The sequence below is a fragment of the Petaurus breviceps genome, unplaced genomic scaffold, assembly GCF_028583685.1.
Source record: "Petaurus breviceps papuanus isolate PSGF00001 unplaced genomic scaffold, PetGlider_PUasm1.0 38, whole genome shotgun sequence".
Lineage (NCBI taxonomy): Eukaryota > Metazoa > Chordata > Mammalia > Diprotodontia > Petauridae > Petaurus > Petaurus breviceps.
In genome coordinates this window covers 76,817,695-76,840,694 of record NW_027186304.1, presented here as the reverse complement: position 1 = coordinate 76,840,694, position 23,000 = coordinate 76,817,695, and the positions used below count along the sequence as shown (strand labels likewise).

Genomic DNA, 23,000 nt, shown 5'->3' with positions numbered 1-23,000 from the left:
AGGTCACATGGCTAGCTTTGTGATCTTTTAATTGTCAAATCTTTCCTCAGTCCTCATCCTTCTTACCCTCTCTGCAGCCTTTGACCTTTTCTTGATTCTCTCTTTTCTCTAGGTTTTAGTAACACTAAAACTCCTGGTTCTCCGCCTACCTGTCTGACATCTCTTCAATCTCCTTTGCTGGATCTTTGTCGAGGTCATACCTCCTAACAGTGGATATCCCCCCAAATTCTATCCTGGAAACTCTTCTGTTCTCTGTACTATTTCATTAATCTAACCAGTGATCTCATCAGCTCCCTTGAATTTAACTGTCATTTCTATAAAGATAATTCTCAGATCTATTTGTCTAGCCCTAACTTCTCTCTTCATCTTTAGTCTCTCATCTCCAACTGCCTACTAGATATCTCAAACCAGATGTCTCTTAGACATCTTAAACTCAATGTGACCAAAACTGGACTCATTTTCATTCTTCCCTAAACCTTCCCTTCTTCCTGATTTCTCTATAATTGTAGAAGGTAGAACCATCCTCCCACTCACCTGAGCTTTAAACTTAAGCATACTCAGTTCCTCACTTTTTCTCACCGCCCCACCACATGCAATCATTTACCAAGTACTATAGTTTCTACCTTTGTAGCATCTCTCATCTATGCGCCTTCACTCCTCTGACACTGCTATCAGCCTGGTGTAGGCCTTCATCATCTTACTCCTGGACTATTGCAATAGCCTGCTAGTTGGTTTCCCTGACTCAAGTCTTTTTCCCACTACAGTACGTCTTCCATTCAATTGTCAAACTGATCTTCCTAAAGGGCATCTCAGACTATGTAGCCTTTTCTCATTCAATCAATTCCAGTGGCTCCCTATTGTCTCTATTACTAAATATAAAATCCTCCCATTGACATTCAGAGCTCTTCAGAATCTAGCCTCCCGTTACTTTACTGGTAAGAAAACTATTCCTAATCTTCTCATACCATACTCACCCCCATATACCCCATATATATCCAGTGACACTGACCTTCTTTGCACTGGTTGTCTCCTATGCCTGTGATGAATGCTCTCCCACCTCATCTCTGCCTCCTTTCCCTGGCTTCCTTCAAGTCCTAGATAAAATCTCACCGTCTACAGGAAACCTTTCCTAGTCACTCTTAATTCTAAAATCTTCCCTTTATTGATTATTTCTAATTTCTAATATAACCTTTCTTTGTATTTCTAGGATTTAACACACTGACCGGCACAGAGTGGACACTTTAATACGTGATAGTTGACTAACTAAAAATATTGGGAGATTTTGTTGCTGTTCTTTGGATAACTACTAATAAACCAATAGTTCTCTATTTAAAAAATAAAATCTCTCTATATGCTGCATAAAGTGGAATGAGGCAAGATGTGTCATCTTTTCAGGATGGCTTGAAATGATATCATTATCTTTTAGAGGATAGGAATGGACTATGAATAAATATTTACAGGTTTATAATGCTTAAAGGACCTATAACTACCCTCCCCCCCACATGTCTGTTTCTTGTTTATTTTTTGCTTTTGTTTTGCTGTACAGATATTGCATAACTTCAATGTGTATACATATGCAAGACAATAAGAGGAAGCAAACTTGTTTCTAAAATAAGGAAATGAGGCTTTTTCATTTGAGTTTCCAAGTCAGTCAGTTCCACTAAATTCTTAGAAGCCAGCTTAAATTGTGAGGTAAACTGAATATTAATTTCCAGTATGAGATAAAACCCAGACATCACACTAAGGAAAGGTCTGTGTATTTCCTGTGGAGGTGGGTGCAATATGGGATAACTTTAAGTGGAAGTATCCTTTTAACATTTCATTTTAAGATAGGGGTTCAACCAAGTTATGTGAAAGTCAGTGAATTTAGAATTGACTCCTTCCCTGGCTTGTTCATTTCTTCTCTGGAGAACAGTGTTCAACAAGTATTTGCTACCAAAGGGGAAATTAGTCAGGGGAAGAGACAAAGTTATCAGTAGTGATTGCTTTGCCATTTAGTTCTGCAAAGTACCTTTATAAATGTCACCTAAAATGCTGTCAGTGTTGATTTTATAGTAACCTGAAAAATATAATCAGAAAGGAATGTAAGCTTTTGCATTATGGAAATGTCTACAGTTAACATGCTTCAAAGGCATCTTGTTGTCTGCAAACTCATGATAGCAGCCAACTTTATCTTTGCTCTGCAACAACTTCCTGGCCAAAAAAAAAAAAAAATTTCTCTTTGCTCTTAACAAACTTTCTCATTTGAGTGAAAAGTTAGGATTCCTTGAACCCAAGTCCAGGAATTTCATATGTGGGTACACACACACACACACACACACACACACACGTTATTTGGCAGGATATATGCTGTCTTTTAAAATTGTTAAATGGGACCATATGATTATTTTCCTGCCTATTAATTTCTTCTTTTAATATTTCCTATATCCTTCTTCAGTCTGAGGAACAGTCTTTTTAAATTTTGTCTGACATTGCAAGAGTGAGAGAGGAAAACCCTCCATCACTGTTGCCCTTGGCGTTGGCCTCCAGGCTGATTCAGCTGGAAGGCCTCAGATACCAACCTGACCTTTATACAGTACAGTCAGGGCAGTATTCCCTGCTGGAGGTCAGTGTCCTGGAAGAGCTTAAACTAAAGTTGTCTGCAAAGCTCTCATCAGAAATGAATACATAACGCTGCCTGTTGAGAGATAAATGTTAAGAAGCATTGCCCAAAATTAATTATCTGAGGGGCAGGGAGGCCTTTAACTATACACAGTGAAACATGGAGATATAAGGTGATTGTGTCTCTATAAGACCAAGATGTCTACACTAAAAGTAAAAAAATAGAATCCCTGATCAGAACATGTTCTTAGAAACCAATGTATCAGGAGCTACGCTTTAGCATCTACCCTTCTTTTAGGTTTATTACGAGAAGATAGGGTCTTTTATAAACCTCCAAGTGCCATATGCTGGGAGGTATTGTGGAAGGCACACTGAATTTTGTGCCAGAGGCTCTGAACCTGATCTTTTGCAAATAACTTATATTCTCTGGGCCATAGTTTCCTGATCTTTAAAAAATGTGGGAGAACAGGCAGTTTTCAGAAGAAATCAGAGCTATCTATAGTCATATAAAAATGCTCTAAATGATTTTAGATTAGAAAAGGGCAAATTAAAACAACTCTGAGGTACCACCTCACACTTAACCAAAATGACATACACTGAAGAGAATGAGGGGAAAATAGGTACACTAATGAACCCTTGGTGGCACAGAGAATTGGTCCAACCATTCTGGAAAACAATTTGGAACTAGGCCCAAAGGGCTATAAAACTGTGTATACCTTTTGATACAGCAATATCACTACTGGGTCTGTGTGCCAAAGAGATCAAAGAAAAAGGAAAAGTACCTATATGTACAAAAACATTTATAGTAGCTCTTTGTGTGGTGGCAAAGAACTGGAAATCGAGGAGATGCTCATCAATTGGGGAATGGCAGAACAAGTTGTGATATGATTATGATGAAGTAATGTGCTGTGGGAAATGACGAGGGAGCTGATTTCAGAAAAACACGGCAAGACCTAAAAGAACTGATGCAAAGTGAAATGGGAAGAACATGGAGATCATCATGCACAGTAACAGCAATGTTGTAATGATGACCAGCTGTGAAGATCCAGGACAATTCCAAAGGACTCATGATCAGAAAATGCTATCCACCTCCAGAGAGAAAACTGGTGAACTCTGAGTGCAAATTGATGTATAATTTTCTCACTTTTTTTTTGCTTTTTTTAAAATACAGCTAAAATGGAAATGTGTTTTGCATTATTTTATATGTATAATTGTGTGCCTTCTAGTAAGGGGGAGAGAGAATTTGGAAACTCAAAATTCAAAAAAAGAAAAGAATGTGTAAAAATAAATAATAAATTGCAAATATTTTTAAAATTTTTAAATGAAGAAGTTAGTTTAAACAACTTTTTTTTTTTGCTTTTTGGAGGGCAATTGTGGTTAAGTTGATTTGCCCAAAGTCACACACTAATTGTCAAGTGTCTGAGGCTGTATTTGAACTCAGGTCCTCCTGACTCCAGGGCTGGTGCTCTATTCACTGTTCCACCTAGCCGCCCCAATAACTTTTTTTTCTTAAAAATTCAATTTTATTTAATTTTCAGTACTAAATTGTCTCCCTCCCTTCTGCCTTCCCCCAATCATTGAGAAGCCAAGATAAACAAAACCCATTACAAATTTGTATAGTCATGCAAAGACAAATTCCTGCACTAGCCAGAGAGAAAAATAGGAGGAAGGAAGGATGAAAACATGCTTTAATCTGTACTCTGAGTTCATCAGCTTAGATGACTTCTAAGGTACATTCCAGCTCTAAGTTCTAGAAATTTATGTAATATTAACTAAGTATCCTAATAACTAGCCTTTTTTAAAGCATTTTTTGTCCCTCTATAGACATGGCTTTGATTCGGTCTCTCCATTTGTTTAAGTAGATTTTAACACAGCTATTATTGCTAAATAAAGAATCATCAGCAGTGGTTTTACATTGTTTAAAGCAAACACGAAACAAAATCACAAGGGGTAAAGGACCCCAATTTTAGGCACCCATGTGTGGGTGAGGAGAAGAAATAGAACTGAAAAGGGAAAGTTTCATAAGCAAAGCTGCTGTGCCAACATTTTCTTGACCATGATTCCTTAATGTATACAGCTTTAGCTTCTGTTCCCTGATCCCCACTATGACCCACATGCAGAAATACTCAAGTTGATTTCAGCAGACAAAGATATAGAAACAAATATATTTGTATCTGGAATCTTCTTTGAAGGTCGGCTTCATCCAACACTCCAAAGAAGTCATTAACAATTAGTTATGTTGCCTTAGTAATAAAAATAATGGCTCACACTTATAGAATTTCTTTGTAACAATGCTGTGAGGCATATAGTACAAATATTATTATCTCCCTCCGACAGAATCCCCGGGAAACCAAGGTTCAGGGTTCACAGTGACACAGCTAGTAAGTTTTTCTTTATCTTTATCAAACATGAAGTGACTTAAGTCACTACCCCAACACACTCATTTTAATATAGCCCACCTCCCAGTGTGTTCACCAATCAGAGTTGATTGGCCCCCCTTGGGAACATCTACTCTTCAAACGCATATAACCGTACCACTATCCTCCAAATTGAGTCAGCTCTGGACTGCAACTCCCATGCAAGGCATGTTGCCAGCTTGTGAGTGAAATTGAAAACATGGACACAACCTAATTCTGTTTGTCTTTCCTTAGAACAAAGTTTCTGGATGTTGACAAGATACTAGCACCATGCCCAGCATATAGTGGATACTAAAATGCTTGTTGAATGAATGAATGAAGTCTTCCGACTAGAAGACCAGTGTTCTTTGAATTAACCTGAGAGAACCAGATTCTCTGGAATCATAAGATCCTAGAGCTGAAGGTCAATCCACTTTGAAACCCTCATTTTATAGAGGAGAAACTAAGGCTTGCAGAGGATAAGGGACTTGGCCCAAGGTCACACAATCAGTAAGTTGCAGAGCTGGGACTGGAACCAAGACCCTCTGATTGAAAAGCCAGAGAATCCCAAAACTTGAGAGCTGAGCATGAGCCATCTAACAACCCAACCTAAACAATAAAGGAATGCCCAGGACAATACACCTAACAAGTGGTCGGCCAAGTTCTGCTGGAAGACTATGTAGGAGGGGGACCCCTCCACTTCTCAAAGGCGACCCATTCCATTCTGGAACTGCTCTAAACATTAAGATTTTTTTTTCCAGAGATCAAGTTAAAATTTGACTCTCTGTAACTTCTACTCATTGCCTTCAGTTTTGCTCACACAAAATAAGTCTAATCCCTCTTTTTTCGAATATATGAGCACAGCTCTCATGTCCCATCCCATCCCCATTCCCCCCCTCTTCTTTTCTCCTGAAGAAAAAAAAAAAAGAAACAAAACACCTCCATTTCCTTCAGCTGATATTCATATGCCATGAACTTAAGGCCCTTCACTATTCAGTAGCTAAAACAAAGCCTGGTACATATAAGGTGCTTAATAAATGCTACGAAAAATGATTTTTCTTAGTAATCATTATCTTGGAGACTCAGAGCTTCCCCCATCCCCCTTTATCTAATCTAATGGCTCTATTCCTGCTCATTGTGTTGCCCAGACAGGTCTGAGAAAATGTAGATTCCTCCCTGTTGTGGAGACAGGTGATATGGAAACTGATGTCTGACAAAGATTAAGTGATTTAAGCCATTACCCAAACACCCTCGTTTTAATATAGCCCACCTCCCAGTGTGTTGACCAATCAGAGTTGATTGGTACCCCTTGGGAACATCTACTCTTATAACTGTACCCCCAACCCCCAAATCCAGCCAGTTCTGGACTATAACTCCCATGCAATGCATGTAACCAGCTTGTGAGTGAAATTTAAAATGTGGACCCAACCTAATTCTGTTTGTCTTTCCTTAGAACAAATTCTGTGGAGGTTGACAATGCTTAATAACTTAACTATCCAGGCTGCCCTCCTCTGGACACCCTCCATTTTATCAATGTCCTTTCAGTATAGAGCCCAAAAAAGAACATAATACTCTAGGGGAGGTCTGATAAGGCCAGAATACACTGAGATTATTACCTCATATTCGTGCTTCAGTTTCTGTGGGAGAAGAAGAGGAAAAGAAAGGGATTTAAGTCAAATAAGAAAAGAAGGGAGAAAAAAAATTACATAGGTGACTTAGGTTTGAACTATGGAGGAAAATCAGAGGTCTACAGGGCAGGTAGGTGGCGAAGTGAATAGAGCACCAGCCCTGGAATCAGGAGGACCTGAGTTCAAATCCAGCCTCAGACACTTAACCAGCTGTGTGACCTTAGGAAATCACTTAACCCCAATTGTCCTGCCTTCCCCACTCAAGAAAGAAAGAAAGGAAGAAAAAAAAAAGGAAGAAAGAAAGAGGTTTAATATGAAGAGAAATTTGACAAAATTTAGGAGGAATACTGGAAAATTTGAAGACCAATCTCTAGGCCCAGGTATGTATTCAGATTGGGGGGAAAAAGAGGTTTGGGGACATTTAAAGAAGATTTATCAGATTAAAGAAGATTAAGTAGGATTAGGGAATAAAATCTGAAGAGGTGAACCCAAGAAAGATTGGAAGAAGCCAGGTGGCTGGAATAGGCAAGGTAAGTGAGATAACCTGAGTGAAACAATTAGTAGGTTAAGCACATTGATGGAGAACATTGGTAGATTGTACAAATTCACCAGAAAGAGAAAGGAAATTGGTACTAGATTGAAGGGGACCCAGTGAGTATGGCTTTGGCTAAAGAGGAGTTGTTGAGATAAAGGAAAGGAATTTGATTGGGGTAGTCCAGTTAGTAAGTGATCATTGGCCAAAAATTATTTATGGCACAAACTTTCAGGAGTTTTAAGAAACAAGGCTCACCCATTACCAACCAATATTGAGAATAGTGCAGTGACTCACACACATTAAGTGTGAGCTATTTGTTATGCTTATATATCTGCCATGGTTGAGTGACTTTTACCTGTGTTCTAAGTGTAGACTGATCTCGCTCCTAGAGGAGAAACTTAATAACTATCTCTCCCCTCCTGGTTTCTACAGAGGATGAGGGCTTCTTAAAGGAAACATTTTTTCTACTATACCATCCTGACTGTTTTAATATAGCTCTTTCCAACTCTAAAGGGTACATAGATTTCAAAATATTTAGTAAATGCAGGGATATTTTCAATCAATCAATAAACATTTATTAAACAGCTATTATGTGCCTAGCACTGTGCTAAGCACAGATGACACAAAAAAAAATCCCAAAGAGATTCCCTGCTCTCAAGCATCTCCCAGTCTAATAGGGGAAACAACTTCCAAACAATTATGGATGAACAATATTTCAATTTAAATGGAAAATTATCAACAAAGGGAAGGCATGATAATTAAAAGGGATCTGAAAAGTCTTCCTATGGAAGATGGAATTTTCAAAGAAGCCAGGAGGCAGAGATGAAGAGGGAGAGAATTCTGAGTCCTGGGACAGCTAATGAAAATGTACAGGGTTGGGAGGCAGCGTCTTTTTTGAGAAGTGTCAAAGAGACCAGTGTCACTGGATCACAGATCATTTAGAAAGATGCAAGGTAGGAGAGGAAGCAGATTAGGAAGGGCTTTGAATATCAAACAGGAGATTTCATATTTAATCTTGTAGGTGATGGGGTAGTCAGTGGAGTTTACTGAGTTGGTGAGATGTATGGGTGTGTGTGGGGAGCAGGGGAAAGACAGAGAGATGGATAGATATAAGCCTTTGGAAGATCACTTTGACAGCTGAGAAGAAGAAGATAGAGTGAGGAGAAACCACATTAAGACCTGAGAAAATTTCCTCTCCTCTGCTGCTATGACCACACAAGGGACAGATGCATCATTAACCAAAATAGAGTTGAAAAGGATTCAAATAATTCACTCGTAATGGAGCAGCTGCAGCTAAACAAGGCCCACCCATATCTATCTCATCTCCCTTCACCCTCCATCCCCACACAGTAGTTCCAAGAGTCATGCAGCAATCTGGTTTGGATTCTAGAAAGCTCTGGGTGACAAAGAACACAGATTTAGTCAATGGGCAAATTACTTGAATATGCTAGCTTCGTTTGTAATACAAATTCATTTCCTTTTACTGAGTCACCCAGGGTTAGCTCCTTTAGCAAACAAAGGCAAGAAACTTAGAGAGCCCAGGAGAAATGTCAGCTACAGAGGTTTATTAATCTTGCAAAGAAGAGTTTTGCTTAAAGCTGTTTTGTTAGAATACTAACCTACACCTCATTGGGTTGAGAATCTTTAAAAAAAAAAAACATTTCCACCACTTAGGTCTTAATTGGAAGTCTATCCACATTATCTGATTCTAGACCTCAATTGAGTAGGTAAATATAGACATCTACTTTCTGTTCTTCCCACTGACCCTATAACATCCCCTGGGGAAAAGAAATAAAGAAAGAAAAGAGTGCTGAGATTAAATTCATTTTAGAACACAATGTCACTTCCAGGTCACTGAAATTACTCATATGGCCTTGTTGCCAATATACAAAAGTGACTGACTGCTTAGTAAGTGTAAAAAAAAAAGATTAAACTATTTTAGACGGTTGATGGTTGACTTCCAAGAAGTACAAATATCACTTGGGGGTTCTGTGTGGGTTGGGAGGCGATATAGGTCATAGGCCACAGAATTTTAGAGCAGGAAGGGACTTTGGAGATTATGTTTGGTGACATTTCTTCATATATAATTGAAGGCAGTTTAGTAATTAGATTTGGATCCCTAGCATTTTCTCCTGAACTCTGAAATGCCGGGCAGCTGCCTGTCAACTGCTGAAAGAACAAAACTTTGGGGTCGTGCCAAAGCTATTAACATACTACCAACCCACTGAAGGGAAGTAAGCTATTTCCAAATCCCACCAAAAGTTCCAGGTGTCTACAAATGGCTTTTCCCTTTCTAGAGACCTGAAAGGAGGGAGGGAGGAAATAAGCATTCATATAGGGCCTATTATGTGCCAGACATTGCTGAATGCTTTTTACAAATATTATCTAATTTGATCTTCACAACAACCCTAGGAGGTAGATGCTATTGTTATTCCCATTTTACAGATGAGGCAACTGAGGTAGATGGAGTTTAAATGACTTGCCCAGGATCACACAGCCAGTCATCTGAGGATGGATTTGAATCCAGGTTTTCTTAACTCTAGGCCTAGTAACCTGTCCACTGTGCCACTAGTTGCCTCCAGGAGACTACGTATTCCTCAATTTGGATTCTTCTATATTTCAAAAGCCTACCTATATAAGTCATATTACAAAAAACTGGGTGTCCTATTCATAGTCAGTTCCCCGGTGAAGTCAAATATAGTGGAGGAGAGACTCAAGAAAGTCCTAAAATTTCAGAGGTTCTAAAGCTATAACAAACAAAATTTTCAGCGTGCTGCAAAGGATATCTAGAACATCAACCTGGCAGAATTGTTCTGAGACTAAAAGGAGATAATCTATACAAGGTGTTGATCACTTAACAATCTTGGGACCTATGAAAGGTCAGTTCTCTTTAGGAAAAAGGGTAAATAGATACCAAGATACTAGATACCAAGATACATTCCATATCCATAAAGCCTATTATATAGCAGTTTGTTTCATTAAACATGATAGCCACATGATCTTAAGTATCACCATGGTCCATCTGGAGCTGAAACCAATGGAGAGAGTCACTGTCCAACTTCCTACATTCCTATAGCTGTTCTGAGTTTGAGGTTGTAATGGTTATGGGATTTGAAGGTCTTCCATGCCCCTTGAACTTGCTGATGTAGCAGGGGTGGGGCAAGAGGATGTGGGAGCCAAGCTAGAGTGTGTGAGGTGATGAAGTGTGGCGGCAGCAGTGCAAACTCCTGTTTTTGAGCCAGCCAGAATTTCTGCTAAGGACGGCCAAGGACAGGAACTGCAGGGGGCCAGAGCTGCTGGGATCGAGCTTCGTGGACACTGAGCAGTTGCTGTGAGTGAGGAGAGGAGGATCTTTGTCTTAGGTAGCCTGCTCTGTTTTGAAGGCTTGAGAATGTGGGTGTTTACTACATTAACTACATGTGCCAACTTCGTAACTACTGTGATAGCTTTAACTTTCTGGTTTTGGGACTGAGTTTTCTGGTATTTGAATAAATGTTCTAGCTTTGTCCCCCATGTAGAGAGCCTGGTATATTTTGTGATTAATAACCATATCACCATATTTATAGTTACTGTAGGCATTGTGAATATTGCATTGTTGATACAGGGGTCAAGACTAATCTCCCTGGGCTTCAGGTGGCAATGTCTCCAAGTGATAATAGCTAACATTTGCATAGTAATTTAAAGTCTGCAAAAGCACATTACATATACTATCTTGCTTGATCCTCACAAAATACTGTAGGATAGGTTCTAAATACTACTGCCATTTTGAAGATAGGGAAACTCAAGCTGAAAGAACTGAAATGACTTCCCCAGAAGTAAGTGTTTGGAGCAGGATTTCAATTCAGTTTTCCTGACACCAACTGTAGCAATTCTATCCATTAGGACACTCAGCTGCTCTCTCAATTAGTCCAGAAAATCTTTAGTCCAAGAGGTCCAGGTCAGTCTCAGAACGTCTTTTATGTTCTCTATTACTGGCTTCTTTGATCAGAAACTACTACACAATTATTGTAAAGTCCTCCTGACTCCAGGGCCAGTGCTCTCTTCACTGTGCCACCTAGCTGCCCAACAATTATTGTAAAGTAATGCACCCATGATCTAAATCTCAGAGAAGCTATTGGCCCTGACTTTGTCTCCATTGGGTTAAGGATGACCTGGGGCCAGGCTGGAGTCATACTTAGGATGGGTCACTGATAGAAGTGAATTGCCTCACCACATTTGGCTCTCCCCATCCCTAGAAAACCTGACTTTCCTTAGGGGAGTATTTTGACATGGACTTCAATTCATCCTATGTCAGTGGGTATGAAAGGCAACAGAAGGGAGTCAGGCTATTAATATTATTCCTCCCAAAGGGAAGTATATAAATAAACTGGATACATTTGTTTCTCTTGAACACTGAAAAGAACTTGTTTACAAGCTAATCACAAACATTTGATGAGCTTATCTGACATCTGAAAAATGACAGATTTTTAAGAATTTCCAATAATCCTGTCATAGCTCTAAATATTTCTGGAATCCATTTTGGGGAACTGCTTCTAGTGCTGGTTTTATAATAATAATCTTAACTAGCATTTATAGAGCACCTGAAGGTTTGTAAAACACTTTATAAATATTATCTCATTTGATCCTAACAACAAACCTGGGAAGCAGGTGCTACCATCATCCCCATTTTATAGATGAGGAAACTGAGGGAAACAAAGGTGACTTTCTCAGAGTCACATAGCTAGTAAGTATCTTAGGCTTGAATTGAGCTTAGGTCTTCATGACTCCAGGCCCAGTGCTTTTGCACCACTTAGCTGTGGTTACAAAACATATTAACCATTTTAAAACATAGTACAGATAACAGAAGGAAATGCTATATTCTTCAGTGTAAGTGAGAAAGTCTGTTTGATTATTAGCTGTTATAGTAAAAATGCATATGTGTTTTAAGTTATTCATGCAGAATAACTTCTGTTTTAGCAATCAGTTTCCTTATTCGTGGCTAGGTAATTTAAAAACTGATTTTTTTAAAACCAAATTTATCTACTTGACTTTCTACACTTTGATATTTAAAAATATGTATTCCCTCCAATAAAACACACCATAACCTATCCATGCCAACCTATTTTACACGACTCTTGTTGATGTGATCTCGTGACTCCTCCACTCCTCCACCCAACCTTCTCAGGGGTCTCAACCAGAGCTCTTGACATAGTGTGGATGTCAATGAAGCATGTGGGCCACCCACTGGTTATCCCTCATCCTCTAAGTACATGACTGGGCCCACTCTCCTTTCCAGTGAGACATCTCTCTATGCCTCGCTATAGTATAAAAGTGACCCTAAGCTCTCAAAGATAATGCCACGTTAGCACAAACTCTGACAGATTCTATCAAACTGAATATGGTCCTGCCAAAAGGCTGCTTTCCTAGGGCAATTTCCTAAGTAAATTCAGAGACATTTATTAACAAAAGTGTAGTCACTTGGTAACAAATTCTTTGGCCTTGTCATCTACCTAGGTGATCATAGATGGAAGGAAGGAAGGAAGGAAGGAAGGAAGGAAGGAAGGAAGAAAACCAAAGAAAGAAATATGTAATATGAACATTATCTTACACTTCACCATTTGCATGCATTAATTGACTACTGTCACTTCTCCAGTGCTGTCGATGAGGTATGATAAATCTGAGTCCATATTCTATTTCAGGTTTGATAGTCTTGGACCTGAATTTTGGTTTGGAAGGACCAAAAGAGGGGCCCAGCTGAAGGAGAAAAAGATAGCTCCATTAGCTGCTGCCAAAAATGCCCCAATAAATACCTACACACATACATATAGTTTACCCATAGACTTTCCCATAGTAGAAGAGTCAGTGTGGTATAATCAATAGCGAACTCGCCTTAGAGTTCATGAGTTCAAGTCCCACCTGTTACATACTGGCAATGTGACCCTTAGCAAGGGGTCAACTGCTTGAGATGACTCTCAAACACTTGAAGTTTCAGCAAAGGTACTGACTAGCACTGGCAGAGGGAGTTTCCTATACTGATGAAATCACAGCTTTAGTCCCCCATTCCTTAAGGTAAAAATTTCCCTACCAATTTTTTCCTTATTAGTTTTCATCTTATTTTAATTTCATAAAAAATTCTGTGTTTATGGGGGAAGAGAAACTTTTGTCTCTGGTCCCTATTTCCCCTGCCAAGCCCACCTGACAAGGACAACTAGAAAAACATTAATCAGTGCCATAATTAGACATGTGCAACTAATGATCTCCAGAGACGGATAATGTTAGGGCCCAAAGAAATAAGACCAGAAGGCTTTAGCTGAGGAATGTACCCACTCTAGGAGCTTCTCTTTTTCCCATCCCTAAGGGCTGCTTGGCCAATCAGAGAAGAGAAATTTGCAATAACAACATCCCCACCTCTCTTATGATCTCCCTCCTCACCTCTGCCTTCTGGCTTCCGTGGCTTCCTTTAAGTACCAATTAAAATCCCATCTTCTACAGGAAGTCTTTTTCAACCTTTCTTATTTTAGGCTTTCCTCCCTTAATTATCTCCTTTTTATCATATATATATATATATATATATATATATATATATATATAGCCTTTTTGTACATATTTGTTTGTTGTCTCCCCTATTAAATTGTGAGTTCCTTGAAGGAAGATACTGTTTTTTGTCTCCTTTTTGTGCCCCCAGTGCTTAGCACAGTTCCTGGCACACAATAGATGCTTAATAAATGTTTATTGACACCCCCACACCATAAAGAGGCAGTACCAGTTACATCTTAAAGAAGTGCTCCCAAGTAGTTGGTGAGACAAGCAGAAACCAGCAAAGAAACAGAATGGAAGTCACCAGAGCACCGTGGTCCACAAAGCAACTCTGGCCTCTGACAAAGAAAAGCTGGATCAGGAGATACGATGCTTTCTCTAGTTCATACTCTAGGATGGAATTTAGTCCACAACATCCATTTAGGCCTGGGAGCTAAAAATATTTGACTCCTGTGTAACTTCACAGATTATCTGCCCATGATTCCCAAACTTTACCAAAAAAAATCACCTTAAGGATGACAGTAGACAGATTTCCATTTCCCACAGTTCTCCATTCTCTTGTTCTCTTAAAAGGGAGACCAGGAGGAGATGAGGTATCCTTAGAGTTAGTCCCTCTCCTGACTCTGGGCAAATCATCTTAAGCCATTCTAAATAGAATGGTCTTAAAGACCTTAAAGAAAGAGACCTATATATATTCTTTGTAATTTTCAAAAATCTTTAGTAACTTCTGAAAACACTGTTAGATGTGTAGAGTGTTCTACAAAGATAAGTTATTATTAACAAAGAATCTCAGAGCTGGAATGGACCTGGAGGTCACTGAGTACACATTATACTGATCAGGAACTCTGTCTTACAACATCCTTGGCAAGTAGTCATCCAGACTTGAGGTCCTTAAGTGACAGGAAACTCACTACTCCACAAGGCAGCCCATTTTCAGACAGCCCTAATTATTAAGGAATCTTATGTCAAAACAAAATCAGCCTCTTTGCCAACTTCCATCCATTGCTTCTGGTTCCACGGTAAGGAGATTTTTCACTTTGGCTAATCTAAATTTCTGAACAAAATTAAAACTTGTTCTTCCTTATCGTTTTCTCACTGAAACAGAAAGCAACTACTCTCTACCTCTCTTGTGACATTTTTTCATTAGCTAGAAAACTGTCTTTGTTTCTGAACTCTACTCAGTCTTCCTCTCATTTCCAACCTAACAAGTTAGTTTTCTTATCCTTTCCTATAAAGACTATATTTTCCCAAATTTAACTATTTTTATTATTCTCCCCTAGGCCTTCTCATGTTTTTGATACTTTGGATCTGTGATCTATAAACTAGTGCTGGTGTTTAAAATCCCTCCATGCCTTCCCATCCTATAAAATTCGTGCCCATTTCCTTCTGTAAATCCTTTATAGAAGCAAGCCATTCAATATGCTAAGCCAGAGACATCAAACACATGGCCAATGGCCACATTCAGCCCCCAACATTCTTGAGTGTGGCCCAAACCAGATTAAAATATAATTGGGAAATAGTTAACTAAATAAAAACATAATGAAACACATATAACATTACATTTTAAACCTAAGTCACTATATTGCTTCAGGAATTCTTATGTACAGATTAGTGGCACCCTTCCCCTCATTTCTATTTGTGTTGGACATCACTGTGCTAGTTAAATTCCTTGAATATTTTCAATATATTAAGGGAAACATTATAACATAACATATTTAAAGGACAGTGCCCCAAATGGAATGCTTCAATGAAATCCTGACCAAGGATGATTAACTCATGGTACCTATATTCTATACACCTGTTTATACATTGTACTATTAATTTTTTTCAGTCAATAACCATTTACTAAATATCTACTACCTATAGGGGCAATGAGGTACTTCAGTGGATAGAAGGCCAGGCCTGGAGTTAGGAAGACTCTTCTGGAGTTCAAATCCAAGTCTCAGATACTTCCTAGTTTGTGTGAGCCTTGGAAAGTCACTTTGCCCTGTCTGCCTCAGTTTCTCATCTGTAAAATAAGCTGGAGTGGTATCTTTGCCAAGAAAATGTCAAATGGGGTCACAAAGAGTCAGACACAACTGAAAAATGACTGAACTGTCTATCAGACAGTGCAGGCACTGGAAATATAACTACAGTATTGGAAACTTACAACTTATATAACTACAATGGAAACTGACATTCTATTAGCATATATATTTTTAAATTACAATACTACAGTGCCAACTCATACTTCCTGTAGTATGGACCTTGAGACTTTTCTGACAGTTTTATACAAAAATTACAAGATTCCATTTGGTCTTTATTTAATTAGTAAGGAGATTACCTGAATCCCAATTGGCTCTCAGATCACTACAAGAACAGGAATGGAAGAAAGAGCAGGAATTAATTTTCCAGAATGTATGGCCAATAAAATAAAATTTTTGTAACTCATGCAGCAATTCAATGAATTTAGGAGTCAAAACTCAGGCAAGTCATTTAAATTTCCTGGGCTTGAGTTTCCTTATTTAAAAATTTAAAGGGGTTAAAACTAGATCAGAGGTGGGGAACCTACAGCCTCAAAGCCACATGTGGCTCTAGGTCCTTAGCTACAGTTTTTGACAAAGTCCAAGTTTTACAGAACAAATCCTTTTATTAAGGAGATTTGTTCTATAAAGTTAGGATTCAGTCGAGTCACACTTTAGCACCTAGTGGGCCACATGTGGCCTTGAGGTCACAGGTTCCCCACCCCTGGACTAGATGGTCTCTGAGGCCCCTTCCAACTTAGATCTATGATCCTCTCTTTATTTTATTAGAATTTGGTCCTGATCCTATTCTTTAGAATGAGATTAAAACAAAAATATCTACTATAAAAATTATTTTAAAATTTCAAGCATTTGCATTTATACAATCATAGGTCTAAGCTGGATAGGACCTTAGGAGCCACCTAGTCAAGCATGTGCTGGAAAATGGTTAGCAAATGCCTCTAAAAAAACCAAACACCGACACCACCCCCCTGCCCCGCCAAAAAAAAAAAAAAAAGGACTCAGAACACACTTTTAAATTTAATATTCATTACTACTATTTTCTCTATCACTTTTTAAAATCCAGACAATCAACAAAATAATAAATCCCGTTTACTGATTTTGAAGGTATAAATGCTCACACTGAAAATATAATGAATTGATCTTGGGAGCCTGTAAGAGCTGAACTCAGAGGGCCACTGTTACCTACTTCAACCTCTCATTTTACAGGTGAGGAAACTAAGTCCTGGAGAGGTTAAGTTATTTGCCCCAAACCACATAGTTAAGTGGTAGATCTGGCATTTGAACTCAGGGTCTGTGATTCCAGATTCAACCTCTGAAGTTCAACATTCTTTTCACTATCCTCCATTCCCCTACAATTTTCCCTTCATGTATCCAAATGATAATATAGTTTATAGCTGGTTCTGAAAAACAATGGACTTGCCAAGTGACTCTTTTACTAAGAGCTCCCAGATAAATGTGAGCAAAACAGTCAATACAGAAGCTCCAGGGGGAGAAGAAGGAAAAGGAGGAAGAGGGAGGAATAAGAGGAGAAAAAGGTGGTGGAGAAGGAAGAGGATGAAGAGGTGGTGAAGGAGGAAGAAGAAGGAGAGGTGGTAGAGAAAGCAAGAGGAGGAGGAGGAGAAATGAGTGAGATTTGTTTATGGAAACCAAAACTTCACAACACATCACTACTGGCAGAAAAATTTCACACCTAACTATCTATTAAAACATGACCTCATGACCTGGTAACTATAATTATACATTAGAAATTCACTCTCTTTCATGGGCTGAGATGTCAAATTCCCATGTTATAGATATAGACCTCAAAGTATCTTGCAAATTCACACAATAAACTAAACTGGAACTGGAGCATTTCAATAGACCAAAATGTTGTCCAAAATGACATGGATGTAACATGAGATGTAAGCATACATGGATGTAAGCATAAAGATTTAAGAAAAATATTTTAATATATGTCCACATATAAAATATAGCCTTCAAGCTGTCAGGAAGGAAAAGACTTCAAAATACATAAACAGACCTCAAAGAAGAAATCAAAATCATGCGGGCACAGTATATATCATTCCATCATCCTGTCTGCTACTAGAATTACATTGAATATGCTCTCAGTGAGCCGAGTGCAGATGCATTTACATCCTAACACATTTTTCAACTACAAAAAGTCATTTTTATCCACCTGTGCAATAGAAAGCTGAATAATAAATATAAAAGAATAATAGCAGGATAGTAACTTGTTCCAGGACAAGTTTTCTATTTCAACTCCACCAAATAAGAAGAGAACCATCTTGGACTATAATAATAGCTTATGTTTATCTAGTGCATTACAGTTTACAAAAATCTTTCCTACAACAATTCTGTAGGGAGGCAGTGTAAATAATATGATCCCATTTTACAGATAAGAAACTGAAGTTCATACGAGAGCTTATCTGACATATCCTAAAAAGTCCCAGTTAAGAATTAGAATGCCAAGTCCAATGTTCCTTCTACCTGACTATTCCGGATCCTTATTTCAGCCATCTGTTGTGTTCCTTTGGAAATCGTTCCCTCCCTAATTTCTCCATTTAGGCTGACCAACAAACACCAAATATTGAGCACAAGCAACAGCTCTAGTAAACATGGGTAAGATCTTCCTCGGTTATCTTCTCTCCCCACTCAGCACATCTTTCAGAGATGTGGCAGGAGAGAAACCAGGAGGGCAGGAAGTGTCCATCAGCAGAATGCAGATCCCAGCAGGGTCACTGAGCAGCTGACCTCACCTTAGGAGTTTCAAGTGCGAGCTGTGGACACGGGCAAGAAGTGCAGTAACTTACCTCTATAGTCCTGCAAGTTTCTTCCAGCTGACTGATTATTCCTTGGACTCGGTCGTTGCTTCCCACGAGGACTGCAATGCCGTCACTGAGCTCAGACTGGGGAGAAAAACAACAGTGACTGATCCCAGTACGTGGTCACTGACCCCCATCCCATGCTTTAAATTCAGATGGAGCACAAGACAGAAGCCAGGCATGGAGATGTCAGATGTACACACAAGTGCGTCTGTATGGCTTACTCTCTGTTTCCCAGGGGAATAAGGAAGATTTTCGTACAAGTTTCCTGAAGAGGGGCAGCTTCTCCTCTTTCTTCTAGCTGTAACAGCTAGGTGACCTGATGGACAGTGCTAAGCCTGGATCAGGAAGTTGTTGTTGTTCAGTTATGTCTGACTCTAAGGGAACTCATTTTGAGGTTGTTTTGGCAAAGATACTGGAGTGGTTTGCCATTTCCTTCTCTAGTTTATTTTTACAGATGAGAAACTGAGGAAAACAGGGTTAAGTGACTTGCCCAGGGTCACATAGCTAATAAGTATCTGAGACCAGATTTGAACTCATGAGGGGGAGTCTTCTTGATTCTAAGCTCAGTGCTTTATTCATTTCACCATCTAGTTGCCTCAGAGTTAGGAGGACCTAAGTTCAAATATTTATTTCAGATAGTCAGATATTTATTAGTTTTGTGACCTTGGGCAAGTCATTTAACTATGGTCAGCCTGAGTTTCTTTAATTGTAAGATGGAGATAATAACAGCACCTTTCTCCCAGAGTTCTTGTGAGATGTTTGTACAGTGTCTGTCACATAGCAGGCACTTAATAAATGCATATTTTCTTTTCTTCTTTTATAACAAGCCAAATTGGATCCAATCACCTGATTCAAGAACTGTCAGGTCTGTGGATATACATATTATTTGGGAGCTAAATTAAACAAGTACATGAAGCATCCCTTAGTCCAAGTCTTAAGGTATTCTTATTTTATTTTCTCAAGGCATCTACATTTCCCAAACATCTCCTTCCCACAAAGGGGGTAGCTCCTTCGGTTCAACTTATCTTGACTCGGCATTGTGGCCTAAGCTTATAGTCCCTATTAATGGAGCAGCTGAGGCTGATGGATAGCTTGAGATCAGGAGTTCTGAGTTGCAGAGCTGAGTGAAAGTCCACAGTAAGTCTTGAACCAATAAGATGAGTCCCAAGGGGCAGAATGGTATCAGATTGCCTAAGCAAGGAGTGAACTGGCCCAGGTTGGAAAAACAGCAGGTTAAATTAGGACAACGGAAGAAAAGGGGAGGGGATGGAAGGGAGCAGAGGGGATGGGGGAAGGAAGGAGGGGGGAAATGTAGGAAGGAGGTGTAAAGGGGGGGGGGGGAAGGGGAGGGAAAAGAAATAGATAGGGGGGGGGAGGAAGGAAGGAAACTTAACCAGGAGGTTAACTCTATCTCTACTGTTCTTTACATTGTGCTATTCTATTATAAACACAAATCTGTCTCCCATAATTATTCATGTAGTCTGGTCATTTTCATCACCCAGGGTAAGAGAGCATTTTTGTAGAGTGAGTAGTAAAGAGGGTTCTTTCATGTTCCTAATCATGAAGTCAGTGGGCTGAGAAATAGTTTGCAAGTTAGATCAGTTGGTTAAAGAAGGTGTAAATAAGGACATGGCCAAATCTTCCCATAGTCCAGTTAGTCTTTCTCTGACCGATGATCTAAGTCTAAGTCTAAGCAGTCACACCACCTGTGGGATCATCTGATCAAGTGGAAAGGGCCTGGATGAGAGAGTGAAGACCAGTCCTGCTCATGAGGAAATCAAGTCCTGATGATGGTTATCTTTTTTTTTTTTTTTGCTTTTTGGAGGGCAGTTGGGGTTAAGTAACTTGCCCAAGGTTACATGGCTAGTTTTTTGTGTGTGTGGGTGTTGTGTCTGAGGCCGAAACCGAACTCGGGTCCTCCTAACTCCGGGGCGGCCAGCACTTTACTCACTGCGCCACCTAGCCGCCCATATGATGGTTATCTTTATACAGATATCCTTCCACATTGCGACTTTCCCCACCATTGTTTCAATATATCTCGAGTTGGCATAAGAAATTAAACTGGAATTTTGGGGGAGTTTTTCAGAAGCCACAAATGACCCATGAAGGCCAGCAGATGACACAGAGCCTACAATCAAATACTTAACCCAAATTTTACAATAAGTCACTGTAAGCACCCCATAAAAGAAAGAAGAAAATCAGACTTCTTCTTTGGTACAGAGGGAGGGCCAAAAAATGTTACACAGATTTTCCAGATCACGAGGGTGCCATGCCTGTAACCCTAGCAATGTGGAAGGGATAACTGTATGACATATAGAAGACAATACATCGAAGTGAAGCTAATAAAATAGTCATACTTTTAGAAAGAAAAGAGACAAGAAAATATCTGTGAGGTGTGGCTCAGTGAATGAATGCCAAGCACATGGAATCGGCAAGACCTGGGTTCGAGTCTTGCCTCTGACACATGCTAGCTGTGTGACCATGGGTAAACCTCCAAACCTCTCAGAGCTCCAGGCACCTCACTGAGACTATAAATTACAGAGATCATTAGAGAGGCAACATGAACCCTGGGTGTGGAGTTAGATAGGGGGAAATCCCAGATTTTGGATGAGTTTAAATCCCATCTCTCCTAATACCTGTGGGACCCTTAGCAAATCACTCTCAGTCTCCTCAACTGTAAAATGAGGGATTTGGGGGTAAATGGTGCTCCATCTTTCAACTCTGAGCATTTCCCCTGACTGGCCCCCATGCCTGGGATTCTCTCCCTCCTCCTCTCTGCCTCTTGGCTTCCTTCAAGTCCCAGATAAAAAGCCTACTTTTTACAGGGAGTCTTCCCAGTCCACTCATTTCCAGTGCCATCCCTCTTCTGATCACTTCCTATTTATCCTGGATGTTGCTTGTCGTACATAACTGTCTGCATGTTGTCTCCTCGGTTAAATTGCAAGCTCTCTGAGGGCAGGGGTTGTCTTCTTTCTTTCTTTGCCTAGCGATTAGCACCATGCTTGGCATATAGTAGGCAATAAATACTTGTTGACTAGACTATATCTACTATTCTATAAATATTGGCTGAGAATAATTTACCTAGTCCAATTCTTGGGCAATGGAACTCAGAAAAAAAAATGTTAGAAAAAAACATTCATAATGACTTAGGCATTAATTACAAATTTGAAAATGTGGTGTTAGCCTGGTTCTGAAATAGCTTTGTGTGGTGTTAGTCTGGTTCGGAAATAACTTTGTCTTTCAAATTCTGTTTTCCCTTTTGACATGGTATATAAGAGAGTCATGCTTCAGGGATAGAATAAAACTAGTTTTAGCACTAGCTATATTTGTATGGCATTTGTTGTGTCTATAATTTTCAGATCTGGATTGTGAGTCAGAATTCCCAGGTACTAGTCATGGCTCTGCCACTAACTAGTTGATAAGATCATAGATTTGGAGCAAAGGAGAACCTCAGAGGTCATCTAGTCCAACATCTCCATTTTACAAATAAGGAAACTGAGGCCAACCAAGACAAAGTGACTTTTCTAAGGTCCCCCAGGTCCTCAGACTCCAAATCCAATAATCTTTCCCCCAAACCATACAAACCACGTTGGATAAACAAAAGTTTCTCTGGGTCTCAATTTTCTTATCTATACTACTACCAATAGCATAGATCAGGTCAACTCTAAAGTTTCCTCCAGCCCCAAATTCCATGATTCCATGATCAATCAAGAGAGTGGCAACATTCATAGTGGGCTAGCCTTGGAGTCAGAAAGACCTAGCTGCAAGTCTTGCCTCTGGCATATACATAAGCAAATAATGATCAGCAAATATATAGACAAATCCACGGGCAAATGACCATGTCCATGGACAAATCCCTGAACTTCTCAGTGCTCTGGGCACTAAACAGTGGTATCAAACCTTGTGTGTAGTCTCAGTGACTGAAACCCAGAACCAGAGGGCACAGATATCCCACATTCTTGCAATCTGGAGCTATTGAACCTCACAAAGTCAATGGTAGATGCACCAATCTGAGCATCCACACGCATGTTCTTTCTCCATATAAAAAGGAAAGCTGTTTATCTGCTGGTGCATGAAACTTCAGAGTTAGGGAGAGGAGGGACTTCAAGGCTTGACCAGAAAGCAGGTAATGCCACAGGCTCAGAGTTAAGGATCATGCTCAGAGAGATGGTCTTCCACAGTGTCAAGTGTCCAGTTTATGACCAAGAGAAGCATAAGAACATAGAGTAATACAGACATTTCATCTAATTTTTTTTTTAAAGCAATTGGGGTTAAGTAACTTGCTCAAGGTTACACAGCCAGGTGTTTCTGGGTGGGTGCTAAGTGTCTAAGCCCGGATTCTATCCTCAGGTCATCCCAACACTGGGGCCGGTGCTCTTACTCGCTGTGCTACCTGGCCTCCCCCATTTCATCTAATTTTAAAGGAAATTTTGGCTTGACCTTTTTTTTTTTAAACTGGTACTACCAGTTTTAAA

At 39.5% G+C, this 23,000-nt stretch overlaps 1 protein-coding gene across 7 annotated transcripts in view; it reads right to left on the bottom strand.

Annotated features, from left to right (window-relative positions):
* TRIM55 (tripartite motif containing 55) overlaps window positions 1-23,000 on the bottom strand; it is a 78,554-nt gene that overhangs the window by 44,948 nt on the left and 10,606 nt on the right. For all 7 annotated transcript variants that reach the window (XM_069100035.1, XM_069100037.1, XM_069100036.1 and 4 more), the window contains exon 4: window positions 18,511-18,606. In XM_069100035.1, coding sequence (XP_068956136.1) covers window positions 18,511-18,606 — 96 coding nt within the window. The remainder of the gene's footprint in view (window positions 1-18,510; window positions 18,607-23,000) is intronic.